This window comes from Brienomyrus brachyistius, chromosome 13 (assembly GCF_023856365.1).
Source record: "Brienomyrus brachyistius isolate T26 chromosome 13, BBRACH_0.4, whole genome shotgun sequence".
NCBI classification, from domain to species: domain Eukaryota; kingdom Metazoa; phylum Chordata; class Actinopteri; order Osteoglossiformes; family Mormyridae; genus Brienomyrus; species Brienomyrus brachyistius.
The window spans coordinates 1,249,992-1,277,198 of record NC_064545.1 but is presented as its reverse complement, the minus strand read 5'-3'; the positions used below and the strand labels follow the sequence as shown (position 1 = coordinate 1,277,198).

The 27,207-nt window shown below is 48.4% G+C and overlaps 1 protein-coding gene across 2 annotated transcripts in view; it reads right to left on the bottom strand.

The window, feature by feature from the left end:
* Positions 1-1,287: 1,287 nt before the first annotated feature.
* The window catches only part of fto (FTO alpha-ketoglutarate dependent dioxygenase), an 89,540-nt gene continuing 63,620 nt past the window's right edge, over positions 1,288-27,207 (bottom strand). Inside the window, exons 9-10 of one of the 2 annotated variants that reach the window (XM_048972444.1) lie at positions 3,022-3,162; positions 1,288-2,366 (exon numbers count right to left, since the gene is read on the bottom strand). In XM_048972444.1, coding sequence (XP_048828401.1) covers positions 2,360-2,366; positions 3,022-3,162 — 148 coding nt within the window. In that variant the 3' untranslated portion in view covers positions 1,288-2,359. The other variant, XM_048972443.1, reaches the window with a different exon arrangement.

Genomic DNA, 27,207 nt, shown 5'->3' with positions numbered 1-27,207 from the left:
ATCGGAATTGGTCCTTTTGACTGAAAAAAGCGTAAGACCACAAAAAAACCCATAGTCCCTGGTCAGCGTTTTCTGAAACGGTTATTTACTGTAAGGTTGGCAAACCTCTTGGTGTATCGCTAGAAATGAACCAATAAACAATGTACAAAAGAACCCTACTTATTAAAAGCCGCCTTATCCTTTAATGAAAGATCATCCATTCTTTCAAGGCCGCATAAGAAACAAGGCCTGGGAGCATTTGGAATGCGAACAGGATGTAAGTTGATTTCAAGGCACATTCAAAAGGTCTTTTAGATGTTGTTCTCCGAACTGACAACTTTGGTAGGAAAGCAACACAGGGAGTTCATGTAAACACACACAGACACACACACACACACACACACACACACACACACACACACACACACACACAGCGCTGCCCACTGAGCCACCCTGGTGCCCCAGCCAAAAAAAAAAAAACCTTGAGAATTTCAGGTCTATATAAACAACCTTCTATATACAAACTGAGTATAGATTAATACATTGGCAATTTTAGGCTAATTACAAAACATTCTTTAGTGATACTCACTACCTGCACGATGAGTCTGTGTTTAACTAATCAGTGACACTGATGCTTGAAAGTGCTTTCTGCCCTGATAAGTAATAGCATGCATGATGAACCACACTTGATGTGTAAAATGGAGAGGAGAGTGTGTGTATGACACGTTCTGGTATGACTACATTATGGAACAATGAGACAATCCCCATAGAGTAGTTTGTGACTGCAAGCCCGCAGTTATCAAAGTTGCTGTGAATTCAAAAGTAGAATTACAACATGTCTGGAGGTCTGAAAATAAAATACCGTCTCCACATTCATCAGTATTGAGAGTCAACAAAACCACAAACTCCCATGTTGGTGAAAACTAAAGGCTTTACACGAGTCAATATGACAAAAGGAGAAGAAAAAATCAAAACAAAACAAAAAAAAAAACACACGGATGGTAATTTCTTAGCTTGGGAAAAGAGCCAAAGTACAGTAAATAACCAGAGTTGTAAAGAAGGCTGCCGGGAAGAGCTGGCCATTTGTCAGCGTCTGCGCAGGGCAGCCGGAGAGGTGACTGACTCAGCCTGCAAATATACATTATTTAATTTAGTGGTTTAAATGTGCTTTTCAGACATTCAGTCTGAATGAAACGTAGAGTGCGGAGGAGCTTGGCACTGGGAGTGTAGGGGAGCCAGGCTTTTACGCACACCGGCACGCTGTCCGCGTGACCCAGCGACTGACGACACAGAAGCGGCGAGGAAAACTGGGAAAAACATGGAATATTTATTTGCATTCTTATTATAATATGGAAACTCTACTTCATCAAGAACAAATAGAAAAACATAAACATTTGACATCCAACACATTACAGTTTAGCCATTTAAATCAGACTTTCTGCATTACAATCTAAAGAAACGCTCACGTAACAGCTCTCAAATCTACTTCATCGGTAAGTTAAAAAAACAAAAAAAATCAAAACAAAAAAAAAAAAAACAAAGCCGAAACAATGGCAACTATGAAGGGCGAGGGTGTTAGATACCGAGGGTGCTGTGATACTGTTAGCATTCATCAACATAGAAAAGAGCCATTGAAAGTCTCTGGTACAGACATCTCCCAATCCCACCAAAAATCTCTGCCTAATGACCCCAACTGCGATGCATGACACGGACACACAAAGGCCACCTGGAAACAGGCTTCAGAATAGGAATAACGCGCAGGTCGTCTGTCTGTCTACGACAAAGCCGCTCGGAAGGAATAGCATGGGGGTTAGCGTAAAGAGCGCCTTAATTTGCTGATTCTCATTAACGCCGAAGCAGGTGGAGGCGGACTCATGATGTTCTGGTAGCATTTGGGCTAGCGGGAGAAGGCAGGGCCGTGCGTGGGTGGGGCTGGGGGGTGGAGGAGGCGGGACTCGCGGCCCCCACACAGTGATGACGAGCGATTAGGTAAAAGACACATATTTATCTGCACAATAAAGATACGACAAGCCGTATGAGATAACATGGGCATTTGATGTAGCCGAGTAGCGATGAATACTGAAGAGCGATTCCGGTCATTTGGCACGAGAATAATCGTAGCAATATTCAGCGTTTGCACTACCTACGGAAAGAAAGAGACGGAAGATGAGGGAACAGACGATGCTGTAGCTGTGGTGTCATTCTCGTCCTGGCTTGTGCAACGTCCCGCCACCCCCCACCACGCAGCTGGGGGTTGGGATAAGTATGGCATGCGCTCTATTGGCCACACGTTTCAGAAGCGATGGACGCCGTCTATAGGCAGATCATTATCTTCAGCGATCCATTTGGGCCGACACACACGCTGCAGGGACCGTCCCCCTTAAAGCCTGACGGGGAATAAAAAGACAAAAACATCACAGGCGTCAGAGTGTTCCTACCTTACAGCCGTCCATCATGCTACAACGTGCATGCTGTGGGCAGGGAGAAGGCCAGCGTGGAACAGAGCCACATTCTGGAAGATGCGAACGCCACCGGGGCAGGAGGGTGAGCGGAGATTGACATTTGAGAGCAAGAAGAGCGGGGAAACGGAAAGACGCCAAGGCGCCGGCGGACAGATCGCAGAGCCCCTGGAGCACAGGGAGTCCGCCCCTGCCCCCAAGCTGAAGGACAAGCAGGAAGAATGGGTCACAGACGAGCAAGACCAGGCCACAGCGCCAGCACCACGTGATCCTGGAAACAAAGAGGGTGCTGCAGAAGACGAGCTACACACAGGGACGGGAGGATAGGGGGCGCTACTGACAAAAAGCCACACCTATGGAGACTCGGCGCTGAGCACAGAGCAGCAGTCATGTGACCAGATTTGCAGATGTTCTGTTAAAGTAATGATCCAAACCCAAAACTGATACTAGCTGTATCTAATAAGTGTTAACTCCTTGTACATTTCCAGGATTAGGATGAAAAAAAACTGAAAAGCCAAGGCCTTCATGCTTTGTTAGGGTCAGTATAAAGTTAGGGATTCAAAATGCATAATATGCTGCTTACTTCCACAAGAGGGACTCGACCCTGCTGATGATGTCGGTAAGGTCAAAGGGCAGCGGCATGGAAGGGTCACCGTCACACCAGTATGGGCGGTTGATTGGCGCCTCCTCAGGGGGTAAGGTCTGGGCGAGTCTGGACTCACACCTGGAAGCAGAAGAGAGATTTGTACACGCTGATCTAAGTCTGGTGTCTACGGCAGATGGTGGAGGAGGTGCACAGAGAATGGGTCATCATGGCCTTTCTGAGAAATGGGATAAAAATAATCACGGAATAAAGAACATTTCTCCATGTCGTTTTAAAGGAGAACTGAAAGCCAACAGGAAACGATGGATGCCTTTGGGGGTTTCGTACTCTTCAATTGGACATTTATCAGGAATTCGCAGGGAGGGTGTGTTTTCCGAGGTCAGTAAACGCACAGAACACGTGTCCCCCCTCCCCCCCCATGATGGATACCACTCAATCATCATGTTCAACTGCCAATGTGACGGGAGAGGAAAGTCAGCAGGAACAGGGTGGTCTGCAGCGAAGGAAACCACGTTGGTGCTGAGGCAGTCGCTCAGCCTGAAGGTTACCTCACGCAGCTCGGTATCGGTTAAACGCTTGACGTGGGAATGCGATTATGCTGCAGCTGTGATGAACTCGGGCATGATCTCTGCGCTGACAGAGGTTTCCCTTCATTCCATTAGAGAAAAACACCCGATTTGTTTTATTACATTTCCCCAAAGTTTGCTAGATAAATGCAATAATGATCTGCTCCCACCACAATTTCTCTCAAATAGAATTTACAGCAGAGCCTCCCGTCATTATCTGTGGGACACAGAGCCCCATACACAGTATACAAGCATCCTCTAATGAGGCACTCAGGCGACAGCTCGCGGGTGACGCCAGTGCAGCTGTAAATCTGCCGTAAGCGGAGATGAGGGGGCGAGACCCCTGACCCGGAAATGCAGAGGCGTCTGCCCGTACGGTTACAGCACTGCTCTCTGGATCACGTTGACCCCCTCAGCAACACATCATTAAAAAGAGACTGCTCCTCACTGACCCTGGCCCCCCACCCCCCCACAGGACGTGGCCCTAACCCCCCTGGGGGGTTGCTAACTGAGCGATTGGTCTGAGGTGAGCAAACAGCCGGGGCGGGGGGTATTTATTTTCCTTTGGCGGCTGCTCGTATCCAGGTCCGATCCTGTAGTTAGAGCCCCAGCAGTGCTGAAGCACATCCTGGCCTCACATAAAATCCACACAGTGTCCCAAACGTGTGCCGGACTGCGACGTCTACTAAGGTGCGCTGGAGGCTCCCACGCAGCCCTCTGCCTCGTAAGTAACACCATGTGGTGGCCTTAGATCAGGCGTGCCACGACGAGAAGTGCATATTTTAAGCAAAATTATAGGAAAAATAAAGGAAAACAAGCAGGCACATACAAGAGCACCTATCAGCTATAAAGGCATCCATCACCTAATTCTGAATTTACTCCAGCTGAAGAACATCTGTCTACAATAGGATAAGGCAGCTTGTGGGACTGCAGATTCCTCCTGAAAAAAGGCCATTTCTATCCTCAGGTGGAACAGAAATGCTGAAGGCATTTCACAAACGTCTAATCACTCCATACTTACTAAACAAAGTTTTGTAGCTCCCTGCTGCAGTTACCGATGTCATTTTCTAGGTGAATCTCATACGTACTTACGTACTGTATATTTAAATTCCCAGTCTCAAATGTTACCCAGTTAATGAGGAGGGTAGAAATAGGAATGTTAATTGAGGTTTTTTTTTACACAAGTCCTAACTGTTGCAAATGATTAACCCCAAACAGATATGTTAACGATCTCATCTGGCGTAATATCCAGAGAGACTGACATTTCAATCTCTTATTTCTGACTGAAACACTATAGGTCACAAGCCCTAGTGAAATCTGACACTAATGCAAGTTGCTTCTGATTTTTCTCTTCACACTGAGGACCTGGAGCACTCAGCCTGCACCCAGAACTGCCTCTGACTGTAGATTTAACCATCTCAGCTTAACTGAGTGTTAATTATGGACATGCAGGCGGTCAATAAGAGGTTAATGTATAAGTCAAAGGATAAATTCCTTTAAGTATTACCATCACCCAGGCAGCTCAATGGCCAGCATGGCACTGACTCGGGGCCGGATCAATGTGCTTTATACTGATGTGCTCACTATGGATTTTCCCGGAACCAGGCAGTGATTCTTATACACCTGTCTATATCTCACTAAAAGGCAGGTGAGGGGAAGCCACACAGCATTACTGTGTGCAAACAGAAGTATCACCAAAGCCAGAACCACAGGAGAGCATGGACAGGAAGTCAGCACTGAGATGTGAGTCTCACAGATTCATACGTAAAGCATGTGGTGCTTCGCTGATTAGACAGAGTGCAGCTTAAGAGACACCAGAGCAGAGTAGACTGATGAGTGGAGGGCAGCAAAGAAATGCACGACAAATGGGATGGATGGACATGAAGGCAAGGTGATTGGGACGATATTCAGGGAATTCAGGGATTGCCCGATGAATACCCCTCTCAGAACATCACATATGGTACAGTCCAGCCTCAGGAAGGAGTGACAGCCATCCCCCTGGCTTCTTCACTCTGCTGCAGACCTCCTATTCATCCAATGCCACCAAGCTCACTGTACAGAACCTGGCCCGCAAATGACAAACTGGACGGGCCCTCCTCACTAAGGGGGCTCTTGCAGAGTAACAGGGGATATATGATTCAGCAAAGCATTGTTGAAAAAGGTGAGGTCTCCATCAACTCTGAGTCGCCGAAAAGCCTCCTCCACCCCCAGACGACCCACGTGGTCCATAGGTGGGGGGTGTCAAAATGTGACATCTGCTCTTCTCATTTTAATCCATTCCGATCAAAGAAACGCCGGCAATAAAACTAACATCTGAGACATCCAGCCCTCTAATGGAACCCCCCCGCCCCCTTTGCTTTTGGTTCGTACCCTGGTCACACGGCTGAGAACAGTGTGCTACCTTTTGGCACTGTGCCGCCCCCAGGGCTGCACTGAGACACCGCTGTGGGGGCCTTTTATGGCTACAGTCTGAGCGCCTCGTTAAACCACATGAGACAAACGGCACCATTTTCATGAAAGGCCCCCGGGACACTAATTGCGATGGGGAAGGGAAGGTATGGGTGCCGCTGAACATACGATTACCGCATGAAGAACGTGGGTGTCCTGGGGGCTGTCGCGTGGCCGAGGACTAGACCGTGCACGGGAAACAGACGCAGCATGGAGCCGGCAGACGGCCATAAAGCGGGTGGCTGACCAGCCCCAGTTAGAGGAACGGTGAGCCTACACCGGAGGCGGACCCCAAGACCAGGTGCACGGCCATTAGCCTTTAACAGCATAACAAATTACAGAACAGCGTGGCTCACCCGCCCACTTCCCACCCCAGGCTCTCACATGGGCCGTCACCTGCAGCCGGTGAGAAATTTATGATCAGGAACGACTTCTGTGTGATCATGGCTGGTATGTAGTGAAAAAGAAACAGGCTCAACGCACAGTGTTTTCCAGCACTCTGGGCAGTGGAACATCAGCAAAGGAGTGGAGCAGCCAGAGAGACTCGGCCTGGATCACTAAGCCGTGCGACTGCACCTGGGGTCCGGCCCTCGGGGGCAGAGAGACCCCCGCCAGTGCCCTGATTGCACCCATGCTGCGAAACGGGCACTGCGGGCCTCTAGTTGAGCAGGAACCAGCATCAGAAGAGCCCCAAAAAGAGATAGTAACATAAAAAATAAATCTGATAGGAGCCAGGAACGATGAAGGAGAGAACGCCTGTGAGGGTAAGGAGGCACCTCGCGAGTTCAGCTGAAATGCTGATGTCCACACCGGACCACGCCGAGGCCGAACACGGCAAAGCTGTCCCTCAAGAGGGACAAACGGCGCGTCGTCGTCCCTCCAGCAGCCTTCCTGCCAAATACTCCCAGCCTGTGCCTCCCAGGCATCCTGTACCCGGCGCAATAACCCGGTGATGGATGGGCTGCCATGACAGATATACAGCCATAGCTAGACGGCCCCCTGACCCCGGTCACATGATAAGGTCAGACGAAACTCGCACACAATTCCCACCTGCCCGCACACAACAATAGCGGGGGGGTGTCAGGGGACTCTTGGTAATTATATGTGTCGAGGAACGAATTGCCTCGTTGCGAGACGTTTTATTTGCCGGAAGGGGCACCACGGTAAATTCCTCGGAGCTCTGTGTGACCGAGCGCTTAGGCCGGAGACCGATCCTGTGGCACAATAGGAATAATGCGTCATAACAGCATACGTCAAGCTGCTTTACGGAACAGAGAGGGAAAACACGCAGTTTACCAGGCAGCAGAATAAAATCTGTTCATATTCAACTCCAACTGCCACTTGTGCGCTGTAGGAAGTGCCCCTATGTGGAAGTGCCAGGGGCCCCTTTGTGGAAGTGCCAGGGGCCCCTATGTGGAAGTGGCAGGGGCCCCTGCGGGGCTGCTTTGAAACCTGATTGCCCTACAAACTGTGCTCATTCAAAATCAGTGAGGGGAAGTGGGCGTAGCCTCTTCTGCAAATATTGTGTACATTTAGGTAAAGTTCAGGCTGGGCCATGTAGACCCGGACGTAGCGCACGAGGGCATGACCACAGGCCACAGAGCGCTGGCTTTGTGCGTCCACCGCTGTCCCCTTGGGGCCGCTGACGTGACTGGCGGATCCTTCCGATGCGGACAGGTAGCTGCTAGCGTTCCGAGCGTGATGTGTCTATGACCTTGGTCATTAGCGGGCCAGTGGCCAGCATTGCAGTCCCTGACGGTCCCAGGTGGTGCTCAGAATGCACTGTCAGCATGAGGGGAGGTCATGTGACCAATAAAAAAAGCGGCAACAAGTCTATGTCTATAAATATCTATACATATATCAATAATGACATTCCACCCTACTGATTACGGTTCTGTCTTCAGTTTTGACTCAAGGCGTGATGCTGCACTGCTAAGGAAAACCTTATTATTTTGCCTCTTTCATGTTGAGTTGCATGGGTAACACGACGCTGTCTGTAATAAAATGACACTCTCAGTGTTGGTCCGGCGTGGGGGAACTCCTGGTCCCAAAACCCACAGGAGATTGAGGCACTGCTTCACCAGGTACCATTTCAATACGCAACACAGCTACACACTAGACCAAAGTCAAGCGGCACAGGTTAAAAAAAAGAGCGAAAAAATCTGCACGTTGGATAAAATCCAAAAGTTTACCACTGTGAAAAAAAAATGTAAAACTAATTGTCGTCTTTGGTCCCGAATGTAATCCAAACCTGCATGGTGACTCCGGCCCCGGGGCCACAGGGGCCCACCGGGAGCTCCACATGGAAGACGTCAGAGCTGAGAGGATGGGCGTGCAACACGGGGCACAGGGCGGCTTGTTTACTCGGCCACACTGACTCCAGGGTACAGAGGGCCTGGCTCGACATTTCATCAGAGCTGACCTTAATAATCTCTGGCTTTAACAGAGAACATTAAACGACCATTTTCCACCAATTAAATTCCAGAAATAGCACCACGGGATATACTCTGAGACAATAAGAAGGAACCACACAGAACAATAAAGGCAGCAACACAGAGATGTGTGCAATAAAGTTAATGAGGGGTAATTTAAAAGTGATGATATAATTTGCAAGTGGGCATAGTCTCATGCTGACTCAGAGGCCAGAAACCCACTGCCAAGCTTCCAGCAGGAATAGGTTTACAGTTCCCGAATCAAAAGCCCTGCCGTAATCTCGATACGGCCCAAAGCCATGAAGATCACACGCTGAGAATAGCGCAGCAATGCGGGTTAAATTGACGACATATGTAGAAGTAGACGCAGACGTAGACGCAAGGTACCGCATCGTCTATGATGACTGGAAGTCCGGTTACGGATCCCCTCATTTTCATCATGTGTGAAAATCCGAAGCTGAGAGGCTGACCTGCATCTAAGAAAGGGCAGCCAAGGATGCCGGGAAAGCGGAGGCTGTTACAGGATGCTGGATCTTGGTGAGAGGAAGGCTGAAGAGCACATGCAGCCACTATGGGTCCAGTTATCCACGCATCACATTCACCACGAGATACAGCCTCCACGTGCCCAGGATCCCACTCCTGACTCTGAACACCTAAGACCTCAAGGAACATTGACATGACCCCACGCTCTCTTCCCTGTCTCCAGTGGCCTGTACTTTTCACTCCTCACACGCTCCATGCTCACATGAGGGATTGACCTGGCAACTGCTAGGAGAGACCTGTGGCGTTCCCGGATGCGGCAGCAGGCTTGTAGGAAGCATGCAGCTCTCACTCCCCTTATCCCAAACAGCATCTGAATCCCGAATCCAGCCTTGGCGAGCCCCGAGCTGCCGGATCCGCCCACCGAAAAGGGCCGACAGGGGCGTGGGTCGCTTCCTGCCACCCAGAAGGCAGGCAGACAGCGGCAGCCGGATACAGACGCAGTGGTGGCGGGGCAGACGCCCAGTGCACATGTCCTGTGATGGGGCTGCTTTGCCGTAGGCTGCCTCTAGGCAGAGGGCCTGTCTGCAGGCACCTGGGCTGTGATGGGGTGGGGGAGCTCCATATGGAGCATTGGGCATCCTCAACCCCACCTCCCCCGCCAGACAGAAAGAGAGAGAGAGAGAGACTGCACCTCAGCTGTACTTAATCTGGGTGGGGGGAGGGGTGGCTGTATAGAATATGGAAGGAGACAGAAAATCACTAGGAGTCTCACTGACACTCACCACCGATAAAGAAGCCGGCGTGTCATGTGACCGTCTGTGCAGACTTTAGCCTCCCTGCTATCCGTTACACAGGCAGAATTTATCAGTGACATAATACAGACAGAAGTGGTGCTCAGGAAGGCCGTGGGGTGCCACGGAAATCCAGGTTGGAGCTTCGGTGACGAGCTGCATTTCTCATCATAAGCAGGTCGGCGCTGTTTAATATCTGTCACACTCTTACCCGGTTTAGAAACCTGCTACTCCTACTTTACAGATAATGTAACACACTAATGCACACTTACTATCAGCAATAACCAGGTCTCCAGGTAAATCAGAGGAGGCGGGTGGATGTCACACCTGCTTCATACCCCATTAATGTCACCAGCTGTGGTGCCCCTTACAGGCGGAAAACCCAAACAACACAACCTGAGTAGCTAGATGGTGAACTTACAGTCTCCCTGGCCTGACCCTCCTGCCCCCCTCCGGCAGCCCTGCCTCCTCACCCCAGACCGGCCCTGCCTTCCTGCCCTTCTCCCCCAGCCCTACACCCTCAGCCCACTCCAGACTCCCCCTCCTCCAGTCTCACCCCCTCAGCCCACCCCAGACAGGCTCAGTCCTCCTGCCCACCCCAGCCCTCCTGCCCTTCTCCCCCATCCCTGCCCCCCTCAGCCCCACTCCACCCTCCTGCTCCCTCTGCCAGCCCCGCCCCCACAGCCCACCCCAGCCCAGCCCTTCTGCCCTTCTCCCCCAGCCCCGCCCAGTCAGCCCAGCTGCACTCTCCTGCCCCACCCCCCTCCCCCCCATGCCAGCCCTGCGCCCTCAGCTGACCCCAGCCACGCCCTCCTGCCCCCTTCCTTGCTCCACACCCTCAGCGGACCCCAGCCTGGCCCAGCTCTCCTGCTTCCCCTCCCCCAGCCCCGCCCTCTCAGTCCAACCCAGTCCAGTCCCGCGTCCCAGGGGACGGGTCACCTCGCACCAGCGCTAATCGGGGCCACGTGGAGGTCTACATGCGGCGACAGAGTTGAATAAAGTGAGAGATGGAGTGCTGGGGGGCCTGAGCAATGCATCATGGGAAGACATGGCTGGTGGGTTCCTCTTTGGAACGGTAAACAGGATCTTCGCAAGGCACATAGCCTGCAGCCTGGCTTGCGGATGCTGGAACAGGCCCAGCGCCGCTCGGAGCGGCAGGCACACGCGTGCGGCCCGCCTGCCTCCTCCTGACTTATTCATAAACGCCCCAGCAGGCAGGCGGGGGGTGCTGTGGCTCACACACGCCCGCCATTAAAAACATCACAGGGCCGCTCTGCAAGAAAACAGTGATCACCAGTGCATCCTGAACTCATTAAATGGGAACAAAGGATATCAAACGGACCAGAGCACAGCGCTGGGACAGTCGGGTGCGTTAGCCAGAGCCCGGGTGGCATACTTTGCAAATGGGGCACAGGTTGGAGGGTGTCGGTCTACCTGTATGCCGGGAAGATGCTCTCAGATTCAGAGCACAAGAGAATTCTGGAATCACCCCTATGAATCACATATCCCATGATGCCCCTGTCGGTGCCTTGACCCCACCCCTGAACGCCCCGCCCTCGCCATGGCCCCTGTGTCAGATCCCCGTTCCTCTGGTGGAACACGTGTCACTCGCTCGATGCTGTCGTGTTCCCCGCCGCCTGCGCGACGAGGCTGGACAGCTCGTCTGCACATTCTAATTAACAGCTCCGTTTGAGAGAGTCTGTGGCGTCGATGCTGAGCCGCTCCCCTCCGGAGGCCCTGTGTTCGTCTGACAACACAGGCAGCCTTATTTACAGATTTTAATTGCTCTGGTGATCTGTGGGTAAAAACGTAATAATCGCACCACAATAGAATTGTTACTCTTTCTGACAATTGTAATGAAACGCCGCTGCTGTCCAGGGAAATCGAAAAACACTTTGGATGCAAATGGCGGAGGTGTCATGTCAAACTCCGTTGCAGAAAGGGACTAATCCTGGAGCCCCCTGGGCCAGAGAAGACCTCGGCGCCCACCCTCATGCAGACGGCAGTCCCTGTCCGCTCGTGGTGACAAACACACCCGCAGCCCCCCCCCCAACCACGACAGCATGATCTTACTGGATCATATCACATTTAGGCTTAACTCAGTTCAGAAAGTCCTGGAAAGTCACCCGAGAGCTAATGGCTGCTTTGCAGACGGATGAAGCAGAACTTATCAAGCTCGGTGAAGCACAGGCCCCTGTGCTCTGCCCTCCTCTCCCTCCCTACCTCTCTCTGTCACACACACACAGTTCAGTAAGATAGGAGTCCTATGTGAGACTTTTCTGCCTTTTGGGTTTTACCTCCTTAGATCTAACAAAAGTAAACCCAGTAATTCGCAGTCGGGCCCCTTGGTGCATAATAGAAAATTAAACTGATTACAGTGAGGAATGTAATTAAAAAGAAAGATAAACAGTGAAGCATAATTAAAGCCGCCTCTATTGGAGGCTGGGTGTAAGCGAGCTGGGCTGCCTTTAAGGACGGGCAGCTGGGGAAACGCACTGAGGTCTTCTTCTGATCCTGTATGCAGGCAAACATAAATTTTGAGGAAAGGTCAGGCTTAAATAAATGAACTGATTAGCTGTTCCCGGGCTTCAGAGCCACATTAAATCCATTCCATGCACCGTAAAATGTCTATTAACAACGAAGAGCCAATGACGGAGTACATATTGTTTTTCATCTCCACAGGTAGCCAATGGCGAGAATCCTTCAGCCATACAGACCCCTTCTGGGGCTACTCGCTACCTCAGCGCTTATTTTGCATGATGTCCTGTTCAGAGAGAGAGACAGACAGACAGAGTGAGAGAGAGAAAGCGAGGGAGAGAGAGAGAGCACATGGGACGTTCCACAGCTCTTCCTTTGTTTGGGGGGGGGGGGAATGCGAACTAGCAATGTCCTCAGGGGCTGCTGGGTGTGTGATCCTGTCGACTTGCACCGAGTGGCCCTGACGTGGACGTTTTTAGCTCATTGCCCGGGGACGGCTTTAGGTCCCACTGAGGACAACAGGGTCTCTTATGGTCCAACGCGCCGCCCCAACACGCGGCGGGTGAAATCTGTATCGATGGAGGCCAACGACTTTAATACCGGTCCCCCAGGAAGCAGCAGGCGGAACCAAGACGGCAGCACCAGAATCAATTGGCTCATGGGACAAAAGAATGAGCATCGATTTTCTTCAGCGTTAATTACAGAAACACTTCTAGACACAAATAATATCTTCAGACTATTGGCGGCAGATATGCGTAGGGATTAGAGACAAGCACAACCATCGAGAGATCCAAGGTTTCAAATAGGCATTGGCGAAAGAGTTCCTTCAGCGAATATTTACACAGGAAGCCAAAACAATTCCTGGCTTATGAAGGTTATGATGTTAAGCCTACCACGCACTCAGCGTATTTAGAGGAAAGATTATTCGGTCACAGTCAAAAATGGGTTCGTGAAGGAACCTGATCGTTTTTACTGTTCCCTCCCCTTCCTGCTCCTCCAGATTCATGGGAACATCTGGCATTATTTGGCTACAAAGTCCATAAAGCGTAATTATTAATCATGTCGTAAAGTACTTAGCGGCACATGGAGTCGATCTCGGCGATTTCCCTCATGGGCCTGTACCATGTACAGGTTTAAGGAGACATCAATATTCAAAACCCTCGTTTATCTAATTAACTCGCCAAATCAATGGCCACAGTCAGCACTACACACTTCATCGTGCGTCAACATGCATAACCTGTCAGATGCTTTTTAATTACTATGGCGCTTAAGTGACCAGTCATACGCTATTATCTTATTTTCTCAAACAGCGAAGGAGCTCTGAATTACGCCGCATGCCAGCATTTCCTCTCCAAGTTTCTGGGCTCCGAGGGGCTGGTCATCATTCCGAAACGGACTCCCCAGCATGTGCGACATAATCGTTAGAGCCATAAGCTGATGCCCACAGATGCCCTCATCTGCTGAAGCACGTCGGCAAAGACATTGGAGCCAACCGCCGATGGCCGAGCGGGGGGAGGCGGGCACTAATGTGCTGAAATGTAAATAACAGCTTAATCTTCTGTCGTCGCATACGCCGCCTTTACGGGACATTAGCCACAACTACCTGCGCACAATATTCCGGGCTCGCTGGAGGGTCATTTCCCCATCTACAGGCATCTGCGGGTTGCGATATGGCCTGCCTATTGAAACAGCTGGCGTTCAAATGATACCTGCCATCACGGTGCCAGCCAGTCCCCTCAGCCCAGGTCCCTGGGCACCGCCGGGTTCATGCGTGCAGGGTAAACTCACCTTCACAATGCAGAGCTGCTCTGTTTATTAGTTTAGGAAATGGCCCGTAATTAAGGCTAATGCTTAATGGCTGCTTATCTGCCCCAGAATGGAGGACGGGCCGGCTTAATTTAGCCCTCATTTCTCATGGCCGTAAAACTGGACCCCGGGGCCCCTGCACATCTGTAATACCCGCCGTGTCCCCGGGCAGCCCAGGGCCCTGGAATCCATCCAGTGGCCAGTTAGCAGGAGAGTGGGTCTGTAGCAGCAGCCGGGGTCAGCACAGAGATCTTTAAATCTTTAAATAAATAAAATGTAAATGATACCTATGAACGTGTCACTCAGAGTCACCTCAGAAGTAACAAGAGCGATGTCACCGGGCGAGAGGAGGCTGAAAACATCTTTCCATCGCTCCTGGTCCCAAACGTCATATCAATCTGTTGCTAATCGCTCATCCCAGCCCAGGTCACGGAGCCCATGAATCACCGACAGGCTCAGACCACTCTAGCCATCACTTTACCTAATAACATAAAGCTTGTGGAGGTTCTGCTTTTGCTTGGTGTGCAACTGGCCATAAACATAAACATGGCAGTGTACACAGTATTCACAGAGTAATCAGTACTCTGCTGGCTCTATGGACGGTTGTGGGAGTTACTCACACCAAAATGTTCTGAGGGCAGAACAAAAAAAAAAAAATCTGAGAGATAAGCAATTAGACTGTAGAGGAAGTTGGTCTAAGTAACTGCAGGGGGGAGGTCCAAGACATCTGATTTGTTGGTCCTGCCTCATCTAGTTGTTTGGACCCACCTCCTCTACAATCTTATTGGTTATTGCTCTGAACAATCATTATTTCTGTCTGCCCACAAAAACTCCCATGAGCTCTATGGACACCAAGTCCACTGACAGGGATCCACAGCCCCTATTGCAGAAGGTGGGCACAGCCAGTTAGGGAGGCAGGTGGTTCTGAAGTCCGGTTTAATCTGATTCCTGTCAGTCAGCAGCACGTTGTTGATTAGTCTTGTGAGCCCTGTAATATTTCCTGTTTATTATTGTGTAAAGTGCAAAACAAAAAAGCTCTGTATGCACTCCTGAATCCAAAATCCGCTTTGCATTTGAACTACAGAGACCGGCGCTATCACAGAGCACCTCTGTTAATGTACTTGAATAGCGCTTTGAAACGCACATTTAGGGCCAGCAGGGAGACAGCAAAGCCAGGCGGTGTTGTCTGGATGTGAAGGGGCGCTTTTCTTCACCAACTGATCCTATGAAAAACCACTAAACCCAGTACACCTGGCTCACTGCAGTAGCTATGTTCATAATCAAATTTCCATCCACCCTTTCATCCATCTTGCAACCCTGCATAGGATGCCGGTGTATCGCAGGGAACATACACGCACAAACACACACTCAAAGACTACAGGCAAAAACCAGTAGCTGGGGGAAACTCACTCAACCCCACACACAAAGCAGGGGTGAGATTCAAACCCACAACCCTAGAGGTGTGAGGCCTCCCACGCCATTAATCATTTTTATGCACGATTACTATTAAATTTTACCTCTGATGCCAGACGAGGTAAAATTTTAAAACCACCAGCAGGAGTTCATATCCGATGTGCTAAATTTCAGAGCTGGGTGGGCTACAGGTCGTCTAGGCTGTGTGCCGTTACTGAGGGTAAGTGCTGGAAAATAAGTAAGGGGACTGACGTCACGGGAAAAGAGTGGAGGGGTGGGGGTGGGGGTGACTGCACATCATTTTATCAAATTTCTCCCCAGCATATCGAGAGCGAGGTCAGGGGAGGCCGAGCCAGAGGGCAGCGTGTAAAGCTGAGCAAAAACACCACGTTCTTCTAATAAGTTTGGGAGAGAAAAACATCCCCTTTCCCTGCCGTTCATCCTCCGCCTCTGATTAAATACCGTCCGGGTGCCAAAAAGAGGTTTAACCTCTGCTTCTGACTGAAGGAGGGGCGAGGGAAAGGGGGGGGCATACTGCCAAAAGCAATTTGTGAAGCGCCTGACCGGAGAGCGAGCGGGGAGCAGGCTGGCGGCGCAGCCCGTCTCTGCCCCCCGGCGCTTTCTGACGGGGGAGTTAATATAACAGGCAGGTGCTGGCAGAACACAGGCCATGCGGTGGGGGGAGAGGCAGCAGGATGGATACCAGTGCTAGACCAGCGGGGGGGGCATGGGGGGCGGCAGGGACACGGTGAGGCAGAGAGACGTGTGCGCCCGCACAAAATTGCCCCTAGGGCGGCGCTGCCGGGATCTTCCATCACGGCCCCAAAAGAAGCGCCGAAAGCCGTCATCGTGGGCCATCTCTGGGCCGGCTGATTTCTTTATCTAATAGAAAGTAATGACAGAGGCAGCAGGCCGGCCCTCACTGGCAGGGACCGGGGCCCCCGGGGAGCCGCCGGGCCCATTTTGCATGGCGGAACGCAATAAAAATAAATGCACGCGGGAGTCTATTTGGCTCTGAATGATGGCTAGCTTGTTGCTTATCGGAGCCCAATAAATCTCCATGCTTGGCTGAGAGATGAAAATGGTTATCTCATCATGGCAGTGCTGATGTGAATTTTGACTGACTTAGTGAAGCATCTCTGGGCATGATTTATCGGAGGAAGGAGGGAAGTTATTAAGCCATGGGAAAAAAAATAAAAGAAATAAAGAGAAGTGAGGAAAAAAAACAGGGAATAGAGGGCAGATCATACCAAGTGGAAAGTAAATACAAACATCCTCAGGGATCTTGGCAGGGGGAGGCCGAGCACAGGGTGAGGGCTGGGAGGGGGGAGCTTTTACTGTGTTGTGTTCATGAAGAAGCAGAACTAGACCTTGGTTTTGATGTGAGTTTGACAGCTCCAGCAGAGCCCAAATGCAGCACCGGAGCCGTGTGCCAACGGCTCTATTCCAGGTGCTTCCGTGAGGCTGGCCGTGCCCCCGCCCCCTTCTACGGAGCGCTACTCACTGTCAGCGCTCAACACGTCGTGTTCAGCAGCGGAAATCGGCCATAAAGAACAGCTGTAATAACTATGAGAAGTTCAAACCTCTGTGATCATTGGTAAAGTGCTGTATAAACTGAGTGAGATTATAAACCAAAGGCACGTACCCATGTGGGAAATGCTGAAATGAAATACCACGAGGCCCTGCGGAGAGTCAGGCGTGTCTAAGTGACCGAGGGATACGGACTGAGCGGCGGAGAGCGATACTGCCGGATTCCACAGCCACCGTCGCCGGGACACACGTGTACAGGTGCAGCCCCTGCATCCACCGAAGTGGGCAGGGCTTTCCGCTATTCATCCCACCCCCTCAACACGCAACCACACATGGCGACTGTCTGATTACCGCCAGGCAGCTGCCCATGACTTTGGCGACAAGCGTCGTCGATATACTCAGCTCTATGTATAGCACTGGTGAACAGAAACATTCAAACTTAAGGGCAACCACCATAAAGCCGTGGTATGAATTTCATTACATATTTTCCTTTATAATATGTTATAAAAAATATGGGTGTAATATATTAAACAAAATTATATATATATTATATATATTCAATTAGAGGGGCAGCATGATGGTGCAGTGGTTAGCACTGTTGCCTCACACCTCTAGAACCCGGGTTCGAGTCTCCGCCTGGGTTACATGTGTGTGGAGTTTGCATGTTCTCCCCATGTCGTCGTGGGGTTTCCTCCGGGTACTCCGGTTTCCCCCCACAGTCCAAAAACATGCTGAGGCTAAAAAAGTGTTCATGATCGGACCACAATTGTGATAAACGAAAAAGTTTGGTCTGATCACGGGGTAAAAGAAACGTGTTCTGCTGTTCCGGTGGTTTACAGCGGCCCATCAGAAGGATGCAGGTAACAGAAAATAAATGCTAACATGGGCAGCCTACTGCCCTGCCTGACGTGGTCCCCCCACCCCCCATTCTAATTGCTTGGCCCGCTCAGAGCTCACAGCCTGTGAGAGACGGCATGGGTGACGTGGCGGGACGCCGGCGATCCCACTGCTAATGATGCACGCCGGCCGGCCCCGAGCGAACGGCCGATTTAACCCCGTGGGGGGGTCTTAAAAGACCCCGGCTGATATATGACACGTTTATCGGCCGTTTTCCTGGGAGTGTCACCGTGAGGGGGAATGAAGCGGCCACCAATGGAGATGACTGGGAGAATTATGAGGCAGTTATTGTCAATCATCGGCCAGCCCCACCGCCACTGCCGCAGAAAGAGCGAGAGCGCCCCCGAACGCAGCACAGACCAGCGGCCCCCTCCCATCATCCCTCACCCTGCCGCCTGCCGCATATTTCTTCTTTACCGTTACTCTCCGGGCCCGGGGGCGATCCGAGGCCCGCCATTTGCACTCAAACGGGGCGCACATCTGCAAACTACCATTTTTCATACTTTCCCACATGAATAAGAAGATGAAAAATTTACATCATTTGTATTATACGACCGGGGTTATACACTGATATTAGTTTATCTCTTCTACTCCAGCCCGCTGCCTAATCAAGATGGATAGGTCTGAAGGACAGGCAATATTCCGGGCGCAAAGTCTGAAGGAAAAGGCAGTACGCAGATACTACACAGATCTCTAAGAACGGGATAGACGAATACAGAAACATACACTTTGGCCAACGAATCAAAGACGCAACCCTTACAATAAAACTGACAGCAACTACAGACTTTTGGAAGGACAAGGAACAGTTAATCCCAACATTACCATAATCACTTTCAGGATATTTACCAAACAGCTTAGGCTGAGAAAATCAGTCAGTCTAATGGGGGGAAAAAATTAAATGAAAATTAAACTTTGACACTGGACCATCTGCAGTGATGCTGGCTGTTCTACCTGCCAGTCTGAAAGGGCCCTTAACGACTGTCTACACTCTCATGTGGAAAACTCATCAAAGAGCTAATAATGCTTTTCATCAAGTCAACTGCAAACTGATTGTTCTTATTAAAACATAAATAAAGCATGAAGAATCTCATTTACTCAGAGGCAGAGGTGAACACATTTGAGAAATGTGTATGACGGCTGTCTGGTTTATACTTAAACGTTTGTCTTCTAGACTGAAGGTCAGTAAGAGACTAAGGAAAAGAAAGAACATCATTTTACACGGTATAAAATGTCAGCGTCACCCACATAAACACGATAACAGTGATACAGTATCAATAATATTTGTTATACCATTAAAAGTAACTCATCATCTGCCTCTTTTCTCATTATTTTATCATTAGGGGCCTTAGAGTGTTTCTGTCTAAACGTTCTATAAAGTGTTTTAAAGGCATTATAACTGTTTTATGCTTTCTACAGGTGGGACACAAGTGTAGTATTTCAAATTTAGAGAAGACTTTGTGTGGACAAATACCTGTGAATTTCAGGGTTTAAAAGGAGCAATGAAAGTGCTTTGTGGTTAGTCAGTTATGGCCAGGCTTTAAAATAATTATCCTCATTGGTAACATTTGCTGCTGACCTATGGGAAATTCTAAAAATTGTTTTGCTTGCAGGAGAAAATGACTGTATATTTTAAGGAATATTTAATAAAGGAAAAATGAACTAACTATTCTCGTCACCTGGGGGGCTTGAAAAAGAAGCAGGATATGGTTCTGAAACCCTCGGAAAGGATAAGCAACTTTTTCACAAACATCTGTACTATGTCTGTATAGAATGGGGGGGGGGGGGGGGGGGTCCTGCAGGTGGGGGGCAGGTGGCCAGACCTGCATGTCTTTCATAGCAGACGCAGGTGCCGAAAGTCAGACAGGGGGCGATGTGGAGTCCAGCTCTGGTGAGGATCTTGCAGGTCCTCCCCGGCCTATTAAGCCGGAGAATGTGCAGATGTTGAGCTGCGGACACCTTGTCCCTCAGCTATGTGACACAAATAAGCCGGCATCCGTTCCAGCATCCAAGCGGCGTCCTCGGAGCTCGGGGCTGTTATCTGAGCTATTTAGTGGCATCTGGTCGGGGGGAAAATAGTTCGGGGTGGGGGGGGGGGGGTGGTGAGCTGCATGCACTTTAATTAATTGAGGAGAGATTACACGGTCTTCCAACCGTGTAGTTTGTCATCAGAGTCCGTTACACATTTATATTAGATGTTTCTCCACAGTATCAGCAATAATTAAAAGCGATACCTCTGGTTTTTTTCGTCTGTCATCTTCCCTGAAGTTACAGCCTTGATTCCAGACTTGAACAGCAACACTCAACATGCTGCTGCTGTTCAAGGGAGCCTGTAAACTAGCACGGTCCCAGAGCACCTTCCCCACCGAAAGAACAGTACAAACCTCAGAAGGCTTGCGTCTCTTCCCGCGGCTGTGCGGGTATTTCATGTACTTTAATCAGACAAGCACTCTGAAGCACGAATATCTTTAATATGTGCTTTTAATGACGCTTATTCAACGGACGCTGTCTCGAACCTGGAGCCACAGCAATAAGGGCTAAGGGATCACAAGATGAGATCATCCTAAGCTCACTGAAATACTGCTGACTCTGGAACAGCATACTGTGCAACGTGCCTCATGGCTTTACTACGGGTGCTGATACCAAGTGCACAGTGAACGCAAGCATGAGCCCTCTTCACAGCCAATGGGGATTATTTGACAGTGACATAACGTAGCCATCAATGTTTAACCCGTCGATGCCATGTATCTTTCTCATGTATTTCAGTTCATAACTCTGAAATCTTATTGTAGATACATGAAAAAAAAACGCTGACTAAATCCACAATCTGTCTTCTTTTCAAAATGTCGACTGTTGGAAGTATTAAAGTTTCTAAAATTAGGTTAAAGCATCAAAACAATAAACCCTGTCACCTTTCTTTGTTTTACCTGCATTGGGGGCGTGTAGTGCCACCCTCACCTGAAGATCACTATTTGCATTCTAAATAGCTGCATTAGCTCATATTCAAATCGCATTCACATGGTAATTTGATGAACAACGCAAACGTGATCCAGATACATCCCCATCAGCGCCATAAAGGGGGGGGGGGGGGGGGATGTGGCCAGGTGTCAATGGCTCATTTATACACGTAAAAGTTGCTACATATTCAACGAAAGGACACCAGAAATAGTGACATGAGTTCGGTTTTTCTTATTTATTTATCCAACCGAATGTTGCAACTACACCATTAAGTCATCTTCATGTAGCCAAGACTGATCAAATATCTGGGATCAAAACAAACTGCCACCATTGCTTACTATGTACTTTTATAATGTTTCTTCAAGTGTTCCAAACTGCATTTTGCAATGTCTATACTTCGATGTCAAATTACAAACTTCACATAAATCTGACATATTTACGTACACTAAGATTAAGATGAGGTTAATGCCAAAACAAGTATATAAGAAATCATTTATTTGCCATGAATTATGTTGTGATTGAATACTGAATGAAATGTGTGACAATGCCCCAGTCAGTGAAAGTGTGTTCCCTACCCCGAGACCCCAGAGGGTTAAGTTCCACTTAAAACATCATTCTGGAAGATTCCATGATGATGTTGAAGGACACGGGAGCTGGGGAGGGTCAGTGAGGCCTCCTACCACCAGGGCCGATGGTCTGATTGTAACCCCGGCTCTGTGCGTGTGTGTGTGTGCGTGTGTGTGTGTGTGTATGTGTGTGCGTTGTATGGTGTGTTATCCCCGTGAGCCTACGTGTGCATCAGCAGAGTGTCCAGTACAGAGCGTACCCTGGCCCACACCCTCTGGTCCCGGGCTTGGGGCTCAGCGCGATCCCAAAAGGAACATACGGTTCTGGAAAGGGGACGGAAATGTTCCCCATGCTTTCCAGTACTACTTGCCAGACATTGCGGTCAATTTTTAATAGCAAAATGGGGCATGGGGCGGCATGGCGGTGCAGTGGTTAGCACTGTCGCCTCACACCTCTGGGACCAGCGGTCGAGTCTCTGCCATGGCTCCATGTGTGCAGAGTTTGCATGTTCTCCCCGTGTCATCGTGGGGTTTCCTCCGGGTACTCCGGTTTCCCCCTACAGTCCAAAAACTTGTTGAGGCTAATTGGAATTACTAAATTGCCCATAGGTGTGTAGGTGTGAGTGTATGGTGTGTAAGTGTGCTCTGTGAAGGGGTTGGTGCCCCATCCTGGGTTGTTCCCTGCCCTGCACTCGTAGCCTCCAGGATAAGCTGCTACGCTGAATAGGAAAAGCAGTTACAGAAAATGGATGTATGATTGGATGGACGGAAGGCTGGATGGACATCTCCTGTGTCTATCACCTGCTGAAGAATCATAAGTACTGAATAACATCAAAACATTCAGCAGACATATGTTGTTAGACACGAATATGAGTGATCTGACTTGTGGATGCAGAAGCCTGACAGTCACCAGAGAAATATCGCCAAAAAAAAGACCATCGCTGAAAAAGAATCTCCAGGGCAGCCAGACAGGCAGCGCGACTCCCAGTGCAAAGGAACGCCCCAAACACGGCAGGCAGGAGCGCGCCGTCTACCAACATCACAGCTGTGTGCTTCAGCGAAGGGCACTTCACTTCAAAACCGGGTCTTAATTGGCCACACACACGGTTAAAACGAGCAAGACAGATTCAGGGGAATTAAAATGTCGTTCTGCCAGGGGTGAGGCGATTTAGAGTCTCGTGTTAAAGAGAGCACGACACCTGGTCTGCAGTGCTGTGCCATGTGGGGCTCAGGCGACAGTGCTGTGCTGATGAATATGTGCACAGGAGAGGGGAGGGAGGCGACCCTGCGCAGCCTTCCCACTCGGCACCTTCGGGGGTGGCAGGAAATGCTTCCCCCACCCTTAAGTGAGAATGGCGCATTCCTGTCTGACCCCAACGGCAATTAAAATGGACCATAAAACTAGCATAAACAAACACTCCACATGGCCACACTTCATACTTTACTACTCCACAATCAAATGGTAGCACACAGCCAATTAACACTTTATTTGGATAATTAGTGCTGACAACATATGTTGAAAAGCAGGACGGGATGCTTCAGTCAGGTCCTGCAAGTTAATAAAAATCTAAATATTTCAACAAAGGATATATATTATAGGAGTCAGGTTGTTAAAAGACTATTCCAAGTTTTCCCCACTGCTGCACTTAAAATTATGACCTTTTTCCAGTTTTCAAACATTCCTTTACAAAAAAAAATGTATTTTGAAATTAAATCATGTTTCATTTTTCTGATAACTACCTTTATTCAATAATAAGACAAACAGTATGAGGAACACGGTAGTCCCAGAAACACAAATATTTTCTTTTCCGTAATACTAAATGACACTTCTCTGAATTTGGAAAAAAAAAATCGTTGAGGAAAGGCTAAGATCGAAAATGACACAAAGGTAAAGCACAGAACCATTATGACACCCTAAAGAGAGGCTATGCTTATTTTACAGCTGGTAAACAAAATGAAAACTTCATGCCTCATTTAAGAATGCAAAAAAATGAGTAGCAATACCTCCCGTCTTCCTTCATTGGATGAGAGATGAGCATTGTCATCAGAAATGGAGAGCCATCTCACTTTTATCATTCAAACATAGCATCTCAAAGCAGGTCACATAAAAAATATAGCTACGATGTAAACAAGGAACAAGGAAACACCTCAAAGTTTCTTTGTTAACTAATATATTTTACAGACATGGCAGACCACAGCTTCACTTTCAGTCTGAATGACCTGTTAAGACTCATAATCTGTATAAAACAGATTAAAAAATTCTGCTTTCTTCCTGAGCTGCTCACTTTATTTCACATCACAGACTGGCGATAGCTAATTGCTCCAAGGTGTTCATCCAGGTTTCGACTATTAATCAAAGGCTACTAAATGTGCTTCTGTTAGATCTCTCAAAGATTAGGAAAGATAAACTAATGAATAACATTTTTAACACCCTAAGAAGGAAAAGGTAATCAACCCATTGTGACCTTACAATTTAACCAAAAAGCTGCTGTACCATAATTATGTTTCAGGCCAAGCAGCATTAACCTTCCCTGACTTATTTTCCTGGGCAGAGTTAATCGATTACAAACTGCAGTTCAGGTCAAGTAACCTGATTCCTCTTCTTCTAATCCGTCAGCTCATCCCGTGAGGTCTTTAATGGAGCTATATGCTGCAGCATGTCTAATCAATATGTGATTACAGCACCAATTTGTGATGAATTCAGACATAAAAGCACATCAACCCTTCCAATTTCTCCTGATCACAAGAAACAAAATCAAATAGTCATTATTCCCTGCACTCTGCCTCCAAAGAGCGAACGCTAATGAAGCAAATCACGTAACATAACAAAGAAAGAGCATATTTACATCAGGAACAGTGCTGATGCAGAAATTACACAGTTCTTGGAAGCACTCTGTGAGTCCGAGGGCATAATGAGCTATTGCACTGGCTCATCTCCTTATTAATCTGTTTACTGATTTATCGCCAAAAGTTGTGAACCAGAATCCACAGAAAAAAAGGCTGCAGTTTGCCAGTCCAGGTTTCTGTCACATCTAAATCACCTCATGAGGACCCACTCAAGATGTTCCATTAAGATTCATTCCTTCTTAATGCTAATTGGTCTTTAGCCTGCGAGTCCTAGAAGGCCTGTCCCCATTGGTCCACTCTCTATGGGACATTCAGTCAGGGAGGGGGGTAATGAGTAGCTGCTTCATCAGTCTGCACGTTCCGCCAGCTCTCTCGTGGGGCTCCTTCTCGCTCTGTAATTAACTCACACGCACAATCTGTAATTCCCGTGTTTACAGGCATGATATAAGATGCGGAAAAACTAACGGCGAGCACATTAAAAGGTACAAAATTCACATTTAAATATTTCTTTGCTTTCACTTAATAAGCTCCGGAGGCCGTCCACTGGGTAAACCTCGATCATTTATTTATTTTCCAAAGTATCCCCATTAAATTACCCCGATCTAAGGAGCTCCAGTTGCTGGGAAGTGGACTGGATCTGCTCTCCCCAGAGGCTTCTCCAGGGAAAAGCCGTAAATGACCTAAATAAAGGGTACTTCTGGGGGCTCCTGAGATGAGTCGGCCCCATTAAAGCTGAACGAGGCGCCTATTAGCCGGACTGCTAACTAAGTGAGATCAAGCACAGTGCAGCTTACGTGCATCTTCATGTTCTTTGTTTACTTAGTTATAAAAGAGCCTGGAGCAGTTTTTTTCTTCCATCCTACCCGCCTTCACTTACTCACCCTGTCAACCATCAACCATTTTAAATACATTTTTAACCAGCATATCATATATAAATTCCCAATGTGTCCAAAGAGATACCAACGCTGACCAAATTGCAGCTGGAAATGAATCAACACGATAGCAATATTTTAAATATAAATTAAATATGTTTCAGAGCTATTCTAAATATATTTTAGCAATCACACCCGTCTTACTTTCCAATAAAACAGCATAAAATTGTTTAAACTCTCACTAAAATGATCGAGTCATATAAACAGGAAATTATTTTTAAATGAAAACCGAGTAATTCCTAAACTATTCTTATTATTTTGTATTTATTATTATTCTTTAGATTATAATTTGACATTAATTCCAAGTTTTTTCTTCTCTGGAAATATGGGCTTTTGAGAATAATTATGTTAATGTTCACACGCATAAAACTTCAATATCCTCCACAAAACTTTTAAGCTGTTTTTCCCACATCTTTAATTGTTGTTTATAACCTCTAGCCCTCTTCAGTAATAACACTGAAATCCTGTTCTAACCTGTGCATCATTTCATGTCACTCACCCACTGTTGTTCCTCCCAATCTTTTAAATCCTCGTCAAACAACCAGTTACATCAGAAAATGCACAGTCTGGTGTGAAAACTGATGTTCAACACAATTCAGTTTTGAGGTCACCCCTACAATTACACAGCAGCGGAATTACCATAGCTGGTTAATATCTCCGCATACCCTGCCGTGATTCATTTGTTGTCATTCCTTCCCTGGTGCCCAAAAGGTGTGACCGTCGGACCAGAGTGTATATGACCATTTACGGCAGTGAGATACATGGTGAGCGAGTGGTGAGTGGAGAAGCTGAAAAGGGGGGTGTTTCGTTTCTAATGATGGCCAGGGATACCCCCGCCACTTCTGTCACCCGTGACTCCAAGCATACCACGGAGGAGAATTCCCCTCTAATTCTGAGCACCTTCACCACATCACATCAAGCTTAGAAGATCAGACCAAACGAACCCACAACAGTCCTGCTGCTTCTCCCAGCATCTGCATTCACACAGGGGCTGGGGCACTTGACATAATTTGCCATGACAGGTATGTTAGAATGCTTCCTTACACACATCCCATCTTGCTCTCTTTTGAGACAGACAGACAGACACATACATACAGATGAGAGTCAAGCTTGGGGTCTGAGGACAGGGATAGACCATTTATCTGACATCCATGAAATATTTTCTCCACCGGTCATTTTTACTTTGATGAACTTGGTATGGAGCTTAAGTGCCAGGCATCATTGCTACATTATGTACAGTAGCCTTTGGATTCAGGGCTTCTAAAACAGCCTTTCCTGTAGACCAGTGTTTCCCAATCCAGTCCTCGGAGACCCACAGCCAGTCCACGTTTTTGCTCCCTCCGAGTTCCCTGCCCATATTTTTGCTCTCTACTAGGAGCTGGGAGGAAGCAAACACATGGACTGTCTGTGGGTCCCCAAAGACTGGATTGGGAAACACTGCTTTAGACAGCTGACATTCGATTGGAGTAACTGAAGCATACAAACAATTCCCAACATAAACTCAGTTCAGTCACTATTTCTGATCCAAGACAGCATTTCTTCACTCCCTCACTGTCTACTCATTCAAATGATTAAAAGCATTCATAGAAACTACTACCTGGTAACAGGTCTCCTATCCTTTATTTCAAAACTATCAGTCGGTTGTTTTTAGCTGGCCAGAGAAGGCTGCTGAATCCTGAGCAGGCTTCCTGAGAGCCAGCCCGGTTGATATGAAAATCTACAGGAGCGTCACAAGGAAATGCCTTTGGTAAGCCAAGATTACAGGCCACGCAGCTCAAGCCAGTCAGTGTGATTTATGCAGGTTATTACTGCCCATTACAAGACAAAACAGTAAACATGCAGACATGCAGACAACGGGCCTGTCACTTGGCACAGATGACTAAGACAACGACTTTGGATCGGTGACCCTGCACGTCTCAGTAGCCAATATAACATTCACAACAACAATCAAACTGCAGCCAAGACTAGGAATTGTAGCCTGCCCAGTATTTTTACTGTGCTTATCAATAAAGCCTGTCTTA